This window comes from Asterias rubens, chromosome 6 (genome assembly GCF_902459465.1).
Source record: "Asterias rubens chromosome 6, eAstRub1.3, whole genome shotgun sequence".
Taxonomy (NCBI): Eukaryota; Metazoa; Echinodermata; class Asteroidea; order Forcipulatida; family Asteriidae; genus Asterias; species Asterias rubens.
Genome location: NC_047067.1, coordinates 16820549 through 16833861, shown reverse-complemented (window position 1 = coordinate 16833861; position 13313 = coordinate 16820549). Strand labels below are relative to the sequence as shown.

Here is a 13313-nt window from a genome sequence, read left to right as displayed (position 1 = left end):
CAACGTAAAGTTAAACGAAATGATAAACAACATCAAGCAGAAATTTGAAACACTGATGGAAATGTCTTTCGAACAACGACCACGAATCCCCAAAATAAAGAAAAACCAATCCATAGAAGTCCTTAGACTTGCCAATGAAGCCATCCAAAATATCACAGCTGAGATGACGAGACCTTTGAACCTAACAGAGATAAACCAACTCATATACGCAACCGCCTCAACCATTGCACACAGTGGGAGAGAAACCTAGGCAAGAACGGAAGCAGAAGAGAAGGAAGCCTGTTTGGAAGGAGAAAATAGAGAAGGAGAGTAGGAAACTACATGGCAGCTACATGTATATCACTCCTGAGCGAAGTTGAAAAGCATTCCAACATCAAAGACAGGAAAAGAAAACATCTGGAAAGAAAATTTTAAATCAAATGTCAGGAAGACACACGTATCAACTGCCAAAGAAATACTGAAACAACAGATCTAAGCAAAGGAACAGAGACTCAAAAGATTTGACAAAAAGGAGCAAGTTCTTTTGGCAAAACAAGATCTTTAAAGAAGATGCAAAGAAATTATACCGTGAGCTAAGCAATAAGAAGATAAATGTCACCGAGCCACCAACTATAGAAGAAGTTGAGGGGTTTTGGAGTAAGATCCTTGAAAACAACAAAATGCATATTGTGCGAGCTACCTGCATCCAACAGCAGCAGGACCAATACACAGATATAATGAGCCAAGAATGGTCAGATATAAACACCATTGAGACCACTGCAGCTATCAATAAAACCAGTAACTGGAAGGCACAGGGATTAGACGGAATTGCAAATTTCTGGATCAAGAACTTGCCTAGCATCCACGAAGATCTTGCATTGGCCTACAACGACATAGTCAAACACCAAGAGAAATGCCCCGAATGGCTGCGAGGAACTACATACCTGCTCCCTAAGTCGGAAGAGACTCGTAACCCTAAGAACTTCAGACCAATCACCTGCCTGCCCACAATGTACAAAATCCTCACTTCCATCATAACAGAGAGGACCTACACATGTATAGCTTTCTTGATAAAAACAATTTGCTACCAGTAGAACAGAAAGGATGTAGAAAAGAAAGCTATGGCTGCAAAGACCAGCTACTGATCAACAAAACCATATTGGAAGAAGCCAAATCAAAGAAGAAAAACTTATCAACAGCGTGGATTGACTACAAGAAGGCATTTGATAGTGTACCTCATTCCTGGATAAGAAAATGCCTTGAAATCTACAAAATATGTCCAACTACTGTCAACTTCATCACAGCAAGCATGGTGAACTGGAAAACCACCTTGAATCTCCACCATGCAGAAGGGTCGTTAACATCTAGACCGATTAACATCAGATGCGGGATTTTTCAAGGGGATTCTCTATCACCACTACTTTTCTGTTTAGCGCTAGCACCACTTAGCAATCTGCTGAACAACAGTAGTTACGGATACACATCAGAAAGTGGCAAACTAAACCACCTTGTATACATGGATGACCTTAAGACATTTTCCAAGGATGGCAACCAGCAAAAGGGTCTGCTCACCATTGTGAAGACCTTCAGTGATGACATCAGAATGGAGTTCGGACTCGATAAGCGTGCCAAAGCCACCTTCAAGAAGGGAAAACTCACCAAAACAACAGACCTAGACATTGACACTGTCACTAAAATCAAGGAGATGGACCAAGAGGGTACATACAAGTACCTTGGAATAAATGAAGGTGACGGCATACAACACTCAGCCATGAAGGATAAGGTCCGAAAAGAGTATTATAGAAGAGTGCGGATGATACTGAAGAGTGAACTTAATGCAGCCAATCGATTTGAAGCTATCAACACCATTGCAATACCTGTAGTATCGTACAGTTTCAATATCATCAACTGGAAACTGTCGGAGATTAAGAGAATGGATGCAAAGACAAGGAAAAAGACGTGGCCTGATCCAGCTTGAACTGACCTTCAAAACCTCCACAATCGGTCTAGATGCTTATCTGATGAAAACTAAAGACCCACTCCTCCAAATAGTGAAACAACATGATAACAAGAAAAAAGCTCTACTCCATCGAAAAAGAAGCAGTAAAATTCAAAAGAGAACTTGACTACTCAGAAATCACACCATCAGATAATGAAGCAACAACTATCTATGCAAAAGGAGTTAAGAAACAGCAAAAACCAAGGGTCATGAACAACTACAGAAAACCTGGGAGACACGGTAATGCACGGGAAATATCCAAAAAGGACGAAAGAAGCAGATGTTGACCAACAGAAGACACACCAATGGCTCAAAAACACTGGGCTGAAAGCAGAGACGGAGGCCTTATCATTGCCGCCCAAGACCAGAGTCTCGCCACCAGATCATTTCACCATCGCATCATCAAGGATGGACAAACCCACAATGTAGGATCTGCAGAAAATACGAAGAAACCGTAGACCACATTGTCTCCGGATGTCCAGAGCTGGCGAAGACGGAATATATTCATCGACACAATAAGGCAGCGGCATACCTTCACTGGAAGATTTGCAGGCATTACAACATAGAGACGACAGGGGAGTGGTACAAACACCAGCCGACAACGGTCACAGAGAATGATGTAGTCACCATCCTCTCGGACATGCCAATCCACACTGACAGAGAGATTAAAGCCAGTAGACCCGACATCATCATCAAGGACAAGAAGGACCAGAGGTGTATACTAATTGATGTGTCCATACCTTCCAAACGTAACACCTCAATTAAAGTTACCGAGAAGCTGTTGAAGTACAAAGACCTTGAGATTGAGATTAGCAGAATGTGGAGTATGAAGACCGAGTGGTCATCGGAGCTCTAGGACTAGTAAAGAAGGGACTGGAGAAATTCATCGAGTGTATCCCTGGCAGCATTTATAACATCAACTTAGTCCAGAAGATAGCACTCCGCGGCACAGCCCACATCCTACGTAGAATACTGTCCATTAAATAATATCACCCTTTTAGCGCCTCAGATCCATAGTCGGATCTCAATCCACCTTTCCCGATCTAGCGTAAACGCTGTGATGGGGGGGGGGGGGGATTGGAGGGAAGGGGCTAGTTTATTTGACCACAAGCCAATGGTGTATAAGTGTTCAGTACGCCAGTTAAAAAGTAACAATCGTAATTTTTGTGTTCACTTTAAAGCCGTTGGACACTTTCGGTACAGTGTTGTCCAAAGGCCCACACTTCGTGTATCACAACTTATATATAAAATAACAAACCTGTGACAATTTAGGCTCAATCAGTCATCGGAGTTGGGAGAAAATAACGGGAAAACCCACCCTTGCTTCCGCAAGTTTCGCCATGTCATGACATGTGTTTAAAATAAATCCGTAATTCTCGATATTGAGAATTGATAATTGTTTTAATTATGTTGTTTCAAAAAGTAAAGCATTTCATGGTATAATATTTCAAGAGAAGTCTTTCACCATTACCTTCTGTAGACCCTGTAAGTTATTTGTAAATCTATAAACTTTTTTTTGTTTCTGTTCCAAAAGTGTCCAATGGCTTTAAATCACTATTTGCCACCTACAGTGCAAGCGCTGAATGTCTGCGCTGGCTGTATAAGCAAAGAATGCTTGTAACATGGAGTACGCACACGCACAATCAGAAATTAGGCCTAAACATAAAGCTATTAAGCAGAAAATACTGCTCGATAAATTTTCTCAGCAAAAATTGAGTGAGGCACAGTCAAAACAGTGTAAACTTATTGTCATTTTGGCTGGTAACGTGTTTCTAGTGAGCAATATTTTTCTTTGCTTAGCAAAGGGGGTGTTTAAACCTTTGATAATGACTAGTGTTTATAACCGGTTGTGAGCGGATACTCTGCGCTAGTCTTGGTGCAAGACGTTTCTTGTTACGGGCGATGCGGGCGCTGTCGGTGAGCTGGCAGCGCTGTGTGTTACAGGAAAAAGAGAGTGTGTTGTACCAAGACTATACGCGCACGAACGGAACCAGAAACTGTCAGAAATAGGCATCTCAGTCATAACAATGCAACACACGGACGTCGTACATACAGAGCTCAAGCAAGAGCTCGAGCCTGCCTGTTTTAACCCAGCCTGTTTTAAACGACCGTGAAAGAAGTCGTCGCTACACTTTTATTCCCATAATTAAAACTATATTTCTGAACTGCTTCAAGTTAACACTCCATCAACGAATATTCAATCAAGTTCCATGCTTCTCCTCATTTAACCCAAGTCTCGACACTCATAGGGTGGTAGGTCTTTTTTTTTCAGTTGCGCCACGCATCTGGAACTCTCTACCACTTAAACTTAGATCATGTCTTTGTACCACAAAATTCAAATCTCTTCCCTTCTTCTTATGTCACAGGTTCTCAAGGACTAATTTTGTTCTGTCTGTTTTTCTTTGTTTTGTTTTTGTTTTGTTTTTGGTTTTACTGCGCCTCGAACACCCAGCAGGGTGGATATGCGTGCATTACAAGTCTTATTATTATTGTTATTAATGTACAGCCTTGAAGCATATTTAAACATGTATAACTTTCATCGATTGAGGGCGTGCGCGATGCAGGCCAAAGTGCATTGATAAATAATGTTCAAAGTTCCTAAATTCTGTGCGTTTACCGATCGTTGCATCTCGATGATTTTATTGCAAATGAAGTTCTTGAGGACAGAACCCCTAATCACTAATTCATCAAGGAATACGAAGCATGGCATTGAAACGGTGGACAAGGTTGGTGGAGTCGTCAAAGTAGCCATAATTTCTTGCAGGACTTCAAAAAAGGAGCAAAATCATTGTATAAAGCACGGTTTATAAGCCAAAAATTACGGTAAGCAGTTTGCATCAGGGAAATTCTATTTTCTAAGTGTTATTTTGTGAAAAAGGGTTTTAAAAAAAACTTAAAAACTAAAGAACCACAACAAACTGAAACACCCCAAAAAAACAAACTTACCTGGCTTTGAACTGTGGAAACTCAGTATTCTCAAAAGCTTCCTTCGAAAACAATGCTAAGATAAAAAGAAAAAATACAATGTTTCAAAGAATACCATTTTCTCTGAAGACATACATGTACACTGTTAGTGTTAACAAAATAATAAAAAGCTTCTAACCAAAAATTGAAATATATTTATCCAGAGATGTTCAGAGACCAGCTAGGCCTGAGATTTAATGTTACCAACCGCAGGAGTTCGAAAAAAGGGCCAACTTGTGGGTACAACCATATGTAAAATCTCTTTTGAGTGACGAACTATTGGCTTTGGTTTTGAAGTGGAACCGAAGACCTAGAAATACAAATAATAATTCATTGTTGCTTATTGTTCTGGAAGTGGTGAGGTTTTTTCAATGATTACTGAATCACTATTCCTGCATACGTAGAAGGAGATCTCAGTTTTTTTGACCAGGTGAAAGTAGTACTTTGAACTGCAATTATAAGTACTGGTCAAACTGACCCCGAGCTTGAGACCTAATTTATATGGGGAGTTTTTGTGTGTAACTAGAGGATTGTTTTATTTAATAAACAAGTGAGAAATTCTCTCTGAGTTTTATTTATTGTATTATGGATCACATATTGTTCTGACATTTATGGGGGCCTGTCCGGGAGTCAACAAAAGGACCAAAGAGAACAATTCCTTGTACCAAGTGTTCCATCATTCAGTGAATACTGTTTAGAGTGTTGTTTATATTGAATTAGAGATTGATGTAATTCCGTGTTTTAGAAACATTTGTATTTTGCAGATCGATGTCTCCAACCTGTCTCGACTTACACCCTAAGCTGGTACAAAGTAGCGTGCTGCTTTTTCTACTTGCGTTTGTGCGCATAGGCGAGCCCCGTGTGTCCACACAGGTATTAAAGATGGATAAGTGGCTTGATTTGTGTAAAGAGATTGGGTTGAGTGGTCAAGATTTGCATGATTTTGTGAGAGAGAGAGAGAGAACGCAGCAAGAGAAGATAGAGTACAAGCATTATAACTTAGGAAACAAGAGAGAGAAATGCAGGTGAAAAAGTGAGGTAAGTGAGGTAAGTGGCGGAAAGAAACATAAAAACACTTGTAGAACTTGTATTACCTATGTTTAATGATGATAAAGACGATCTTGATGCCTACATTCAGAGATTTGAACGATATGCTATATCTGTAGGATGGGACAAAGAGACTTGGCAGTGAACTTGAGTGCCCTTTTGACTGGTCAGGCCTTGTTTAGCTATTCTAGATTGGGAATTGATGATGCTGGCAACTATAGCGCCATTAAATTAGCTTTGTTCAAGCAATAAAATCTTACTGAAGATGGGTTTCGTGCTAAATTCAGGACAGCAAGACCAGATCAGGTAGAATCAGCCATTCAGTATTCTGCACGACTTGAAAATTATTTTGACTGATGGATACATTTACCGGAATAAAAAGGAACTACTGTATAACTGTTTGAGACATCTTATATTGAAAGAACAACTCATTAATGGTTGTGGACCAGACCTTGCTATTTTTTTAATGGAAAGGAAACCAGAGACCATCGAGAGTATGTCGGAGCTTGCAGAGAAGTTCGTCGAAGCAAGAGGCTCAACATTTGGTAGAGTCAACAACCGGACGCAGTTTAGTGACAAGAGGCATGCATCCCAGCCAACACAGGACAAACCTCAAGCAACGAACACATATCAACCGTTCAACCAAAAGCCAACCAGTAACTGTCAGCGGGATCAGCGACCAGCATTTCAACCTATCTCAGAGCAGACATGCTATATCTGTCACAAGAAAGGACACATCGCCAGAGATTGCAAGCAGCGATCATACCCACCCAATGAGGGTGACTTCTCTTTTGGGGATTTTACCACTGTACCCCTCATTTATCATGACAAGTTGTACCTTGTCTGTTTACCTTTGGAAGCCTTTGGAAACGATAATTTTTCCAACAATTCTGACAATGTTACTTGTACATGTACGTACATGTAATAGGGTAGAAGACAAAACAGACTCGCGGTGTGTTGTGCTGCATTTTGACAGGTCGTCGAAAACAGATATGTCTACCCCACACGTGTGCATGCTGTCGCTGGTTTCCACGCGTTTCCTATACTTTTACGTGTTGCTGGTATCCTACAACGCACTTAAATATTGGTACTATAAAAACAGAATGTCTTAAGTATTCTTTCAGAGGGTTGTGATACAGTGTATATAAACGGCATTCATGAATACCCCAGACAGTTTCGCTATTCCTATTGCTGGAGAGCGCGTCATGTTTTTTTTTTAAACGAATGATAAAGACATAGCTGGAGCTGTTTAAGATCGGCTGGCTTTGCTTGTTTGGCATGCAAGGTCTTTTAGACGCCAAAGGCAATTTATAGCTATTAGTACCAGCACATGATCTATGTTTTCCATCCATGCATGCATGTATACACAACCCAACGCACTCAAAACATTTTTACAAAGGTTTTTGAAAATTTACACACTTTGAAAATTCGCTATAGATTTTTGTCACAGATTGTCTACACTGGACCTGTGTCACTTTTTCACAAAAAGGCATTTATGAATGGGAATAAAAGAGTAGTGATTCGCAACTGTTTAAAAACTTGCATGGTCATGGCCGTTGAATAAAGGATTGCACGGCGACGATCCTGCCGGTTTTAAACAGCTGATTAAGAACTCGTCGCCTACTCTTTTATTCCCTTATTAAAATGGCATCGAGTCCATACCTATTTTTAAAAGAAAATAAAAATCAAATATTTTCAACTATTTTGTGTGAAATAGGGCGGGTTTTTTCTATGGCGAGAAAGTTAAAATTTTTAACACGCAATTTGCATTTTCGTAATTCAAATTCGTAATAATTACGAACATTTTGAAACAGTTGGCACCTATGCTATTTGTTTCACAGGGGCTTTGGTAGATTTTTCATAACTTTCAAATTAGTTCATGAGCATAAATTATTTATACGCCTGTTATCATTTCATAGACTGTGTACATGGTGATTCTGGAGTTAAGTATCAAAAGATTTGTGTTCGTATAAATAGGTTTAACAGTCAAGACTGCAAAAATTACACCATTAATGAGCAATCCACAACCAAGAAAAACTTTAAATAAAAAGGTATGTGGTTACACCATGTTATGATAAACTCTAATTGAGTTGGGCTGGTTCTGAAAAGAAACGTTGGTTTCAACTCTGAAAAAGATTTTCTTTTGCTAATTCGGCCTATTTGATTATCTACAAACACAAACATTTTATAGCATAAAACATTCATGATTTAATTGTCCAAAAGCATACTTGTGGACACTACTTACATGGAGAAGGCGATGTCCACGCTGTTTGAAGATTAAGGTTGAGGCTTTCTGCAAGATCTTGAGAGTGTTGGCTGTTAATAACATAGGGTGATCCCTCAGTTAGTCTGGAAGCGTTGCGTAGTTGATCAGACACACAATGATCTATCAGTAATTGAATCACATAAAAAACAATGGTTACACCATTTTAAAAGGTAAAGGGTGAATTTGTATTATGTGTTTCATGAACTGTAGTTTGATGCCAAAAACAAGAATGGTGTGTTGACAACACAAATGCCCCGCTGAGATACATGTAGGAGTTGCTACACCAAGTCCTTTTTGAGTTATTGTTTTAGCCAAAATGAGCTTAATATTTATCTGAGGGGGTCCAAAAACAATAGGCGACTAGGGGATCTCATGACCAATGCCCAAACCAAGTTTGAAGTTGACACGCCAAGTCCTTTGCGAGTTATTGCTCGGACAACATTTCTTTTGTTTTAGCTGTATTGAGCTTTATATTTATCTGAGGGGGTCCAAAAACAATAGGCGTCTGGGGGATTCCATGACTAATCCACAAACTAGGTTTGGAGTTGATACGCCAAGTCCTTTGCGAGTTATTGCTCGGACAACATTGAATTTTTGGGGAAAAAACACTTTCGTGAGCATGCGCAGACACGTTGAGTCTTTGTTTCAAGGCGTTTGTTACTGGTTTGCGTAATTTTACCAATAGAGGGCGTTTAATCTCACACTACGTAATGCCCTCTAGCGTTCAATGTTTCTTGTATTTTTAGTCGCACCCAAAGAACAATGATTGCTGCTGTGTATTACGTGCGTGAAATTGGGTTCTATTTCTTTTCGTGAAATTTATACAGACATCAGGATGGTTGCTTTTTCTGGCTTATTTTCTGCATCATTTTTAGAGAACATCAATCTTGGACATCGTTGAATATAAAATAAAATGCAGGAGGAAGGGCACGGCAGCAAAGATGAGAAAAGGACACTGCAAAAATTAAAGTGAAAAATTGGGCTTTTGAAGGGCATCGCGGCAATCGGAAGGTACAACGACGGCAACGAGGGAGCTTCCCCTCAACAAATTCAAAACCAGTGCGCAGGCAGCTTCCAGGTAAACCTCACTCATTCTTAAGCTGCTGTGTGTCTGTGTCAATGGGAGATGAGATGTCCATGTATTCCTGGTTTATGCTGTGTGAAGTTTCAGTGCATCTCTTGCTGGCAGTAACATCTCCAGACCCTTCTTCGCATTATTTACCAAAGTTGGAGCCTGGCATGGTTGATGATTTTTACAAAGGTGCACAAGTGATACACAAACTGCTCAATGAGAGCAAGTTCTCCATCACGACCAATTCCCTTGACATACATGTAGTAGTTGCTTCTCAAAAACTTCTTTTTTCAATGGTCATGGATAGGAGGCTATGTCGCATATGTCAGAGCAGTGAAGCTGACATAGATCTGCACAGATCAGGTAAAATTTGCACTTCTTTGCTTTTGAACACATTAAGTTCACAAGAACTGACATTTCTCCACCTTCAAATCACTCTTTTACATCCTTCATTGACTGCCTCTATGCATGGAGCATCAACCTGGTGTCAGCCTGCTAAGGTTTCCTCAAACTGTCATCTCTCCTCGAGGACCAAGGCATCCATAACATCCGTAACATCAATCCCTGCCTGTTACTATTCCTCATCTTTCCAGTAGACGCTTGCCCTTCACCAGGAAGAGGTCTGACAAGAATTTGAGATAAACTTTTGATTAATAGACCCATAGGAAACCCTGTGCCAAAAATTGTGCTTTTGTCGGTCGTGTAATGGTAACCTTGATATATTACACTAAGCCACCTGACTACGCCGCCTGAAGTATTGTACTATAGCATCTTGGACCCATTTCACACAAAATAACATTTCCCCACTTGAGGCAGTCCAACGCAGAGCTGCAAGATTTGTTTGATTTGTTTCAAACAATACACTAAGGCCGATAGTGTTTCCTCAATCATCTCAACTCTGGGCTGGAGAACTCTCGAGGAGCGCAGAATGGCTGCACTCCTATTCTAACTTTACAAATCCATACATCATAGAGCTGCAATAAATTCTGACCATCTAAATCAAAATCCAAACAAAATTACTGATACGGGTACCCGCAAACAAGTTTAGTGTTGGTGTTTAGAGTTAGTAGAAACAAACACTAGGTGTTCTGCTATCGTTGGGTCAGTGTTTTAATCAATGAAAAGAGTGGTGTTAATAGCTTTCTAAAATGCAAAGAAATCAACACGTCGTTTTCTCGATGTGTAATATTAAAGCATCTAAAGGTGTATATTTAAACCTAAAAGCTTTTAAATAACGCATTTTCACAGCATTTTACAGGCACTTGCGCTTTTGACAGCGCTTTTGATGTATAGATTGTCTAAATAGCTTGTGGTTGAGGAAATATGAACTTATGAAATACTGACGATTGTAGAAGAGACTAACTAACCGAAAGGGGAAATGTATTTTGAAAGCGCCTTGAACACAGACTATAGTTACAAAGGGCACTCTATGGATGAGAACTGGAGCGTGACACACTACACGTGTTGTTTGTGTAAAATCTTTATGCACGAACAACGGTGTATTGACGTAGTTCTTCGGATATGATTTTTTGAGTTTTCAAGGTCCGATTTTCAAGGGGTTGAGCTTTGAAAAATCTCACGCATAGCTGGCCTCTGGACTTGGCATCTCTGAGCTACATGTACGTGTACCAGCCAATAAAGTCATCATGTGGAGAGCCCACTCACGGCAGGCACGGCCCCGGAAGACCCACCAAGACCCTGATTGAAGTAAACAACAAGGAGGAGCTAATCAGCTGTATGCAGGATAGAGTTGTGTGGCGTGTCAGACATCAAGCCTGACTCAAACATGCGGCAACGCTACAACTTGGGTCGACTGAGTGAGTGAGCGAGATAATTCATTTCAAAATTGTAGGGTTTGGGAATTTGGGTTTGAGCTACCTCCAGGGCCCGCGGGGCATAGAGTTGGAAAGCTACACACGGCAAGGTGAACCCCATCACAGAAGGCCTTAAGCATCTGATCCCACCTAGAAGGCAGTTGACGCTCAACCAAGGTTTTCTCTACAAAATATTTAAGTTTGGCCTACCCTATAAATTATTTAGTTTTGAGATGCTTGGATTATATTCAAAAAATGGTCTATAATTTATTCCATTACCAGTCGCATTCAGTTTAAGTAAATGTTAAATGTTAAGTTTTCTTATAATCATAAAATACTTCTCAATTCTAGAGCAATGTCATACCAACTAGACCACCGAGATTGCCCGGTAGCTAGAGGCAGATCTCAATCCGTGTGTCTTCCAAAAGCACTGCATCTGCATCTGTTAATCTTAACTTTTCCAGCCCCCAAGGATCATTCCTCGGACCCCAGTTATTTAAACATCTACACACAGCCATTGCAAACCATTATCCAGGATCACAACATTACTATCACATTGATATGACCTACATACAATTATATTTCTCTTGCCACCTAGTACAGGAGGAATTTGATTCATCTTTGGCTAAGTTTGAAGCTCCTCCTTGTTGACTACTCCTGCGTCTTCAATCAGGGTCTTTAGCATGGTCTTGGTGGGTCTTCCGGGGCCGCGGCTGCCGTGAGTGGGCTCCCACACGATTACTTTATTAGACAGTGACCAGCAAGTCGCAACCGGCGCTCCTTGATCTTCTCGCTCAGTAGGGGGATGTTGCCATAGTGCTCCAGGTTGGTGATGTGATCCCTCCTGGAGCATTCTGTTCCATCCGTAGCATCCTGGTGTAGCAACCATTGATGGATTTGGTCATCGCCTTATTGTGAGTCCAAGACTCACACCCATACAGCAGGATGGTTTCTATTGCCGCATGAAAGAATCTCAGCTTTAAACCTTTGGGAAGTTGAGATGTCCAGATCTTCTTCATGTCATGGAGGGCTTTCCATGCAAGCCCCTTACGAACTTTGATGTCTTTCTCTGCGCTCTGCATCCTGGAGCCGAGGTACTTGATGTCATCCACCTCCTTTAGTGATGAACCTTGGAAGGTCTTTAGCGGAGCATGATCCCCAGTGTTGTAAACCATATACTCCGTCTTCTTGGCATTGAGATGGAGACCAACTTTCTCACACTCCGACTCAACTCTGGTGAGTAGCTCTTGCGCCTCTAAGATGTTGTCGGACAGAAGGGCTATATCATCTGCGAAGTCTAGGTCGGAGAGGGTCACTGGGCCGATTCTTCTAGACTTTCTTGGGGTGGTGGTGAAGCCTAGATCCTCATGTTCTTTGAGGGCTTGTCTCAGGGAGTAGTCAAGTACAATGATGAATAAAAATGGAGCCAGCGTGTCGCCTTGCAGAACTCCAGCCAATATTTCGAACACATCGCTTTCTCCGTCTGGGGTGATGATTTTGGCAGTGGTATTGGTGTACATGGCTTCGATGGCTCGAAGAAGCCGTGGTGGGATTCCATACGCCTTCAAAATTTTGATCATCTTGCCTCTGTGGATGGAGTCGAAGGCCTTTTTGAAATCTATGAAGGTTTGTTGTTCTTTACTTCCTCGATAATACGTCGGAGGGCTAAGATCTGTGCGACAGTAGAACATTTTTCTCTGAAACCGTTTTGATTGTACCTGAGTTTAGGATCCATGGGGTAAAAACGCCTACCGTTACTAAAAAATTACAAGATGAATTTTTAAATGTGATATATTTCTATTAAATTTAATTCATAATTATCAAAGCGTATGTAAGGCACTTTGTCAAAACCATCCCCAGGAAAATACAGGGATATTTTAACCCGCGGACATTTTTCCTCCCGGTCCAATTAGTATAGCTTTCAAATTCACAACGGGATTATGGGACACTTCACTGACAGCCGAGCTGTATGTTTAAACCTCAATGACTTAGATCGTTATCTACTGGAAGCCTTGTATGCGGTCACCACTGAGCGAGGTCACCTGCTTGTGGTTTCCTCAACCAGATAAAGCCATCATTGGGGTATGGACTGGGATCTACACAAGTGCACTAGTTTTTATGCAGTTATCATTTAGCATTTTGGTAAATCCTGGTTGACATCATGAAAACAAT

General features: G+C 40.8%; 1 protein-coding gene across 2 annotated transcripts in view; it reads right to left on the bottom strand.

Annotated features, from left to right (window-relative positions):
* LOC117291441 (sialidase-3-like) overlaps positions 1-13313 on the bottom strand; it is an 87021-nt gene that overhangs the window by 52788 nt on the left and 20920 nt on the right. For both annotated transcript variants that reach the window (XM_033773124.1, XM_033773125.1), the window contains exons 3-4: positions 8235-8375; positions 4925-4979 (exon numbers count right to left, since the gene is read on the bottom strand). In XM_033773124.1, the coding sequence (XP_033629015.1) occupies positions 4925-4979; positions 8235-8375 (196 nt within the window). The remainder of the gene's footprint in view (positions 1-4924; positions 4980-8234; positions 8376-13313) is intronic.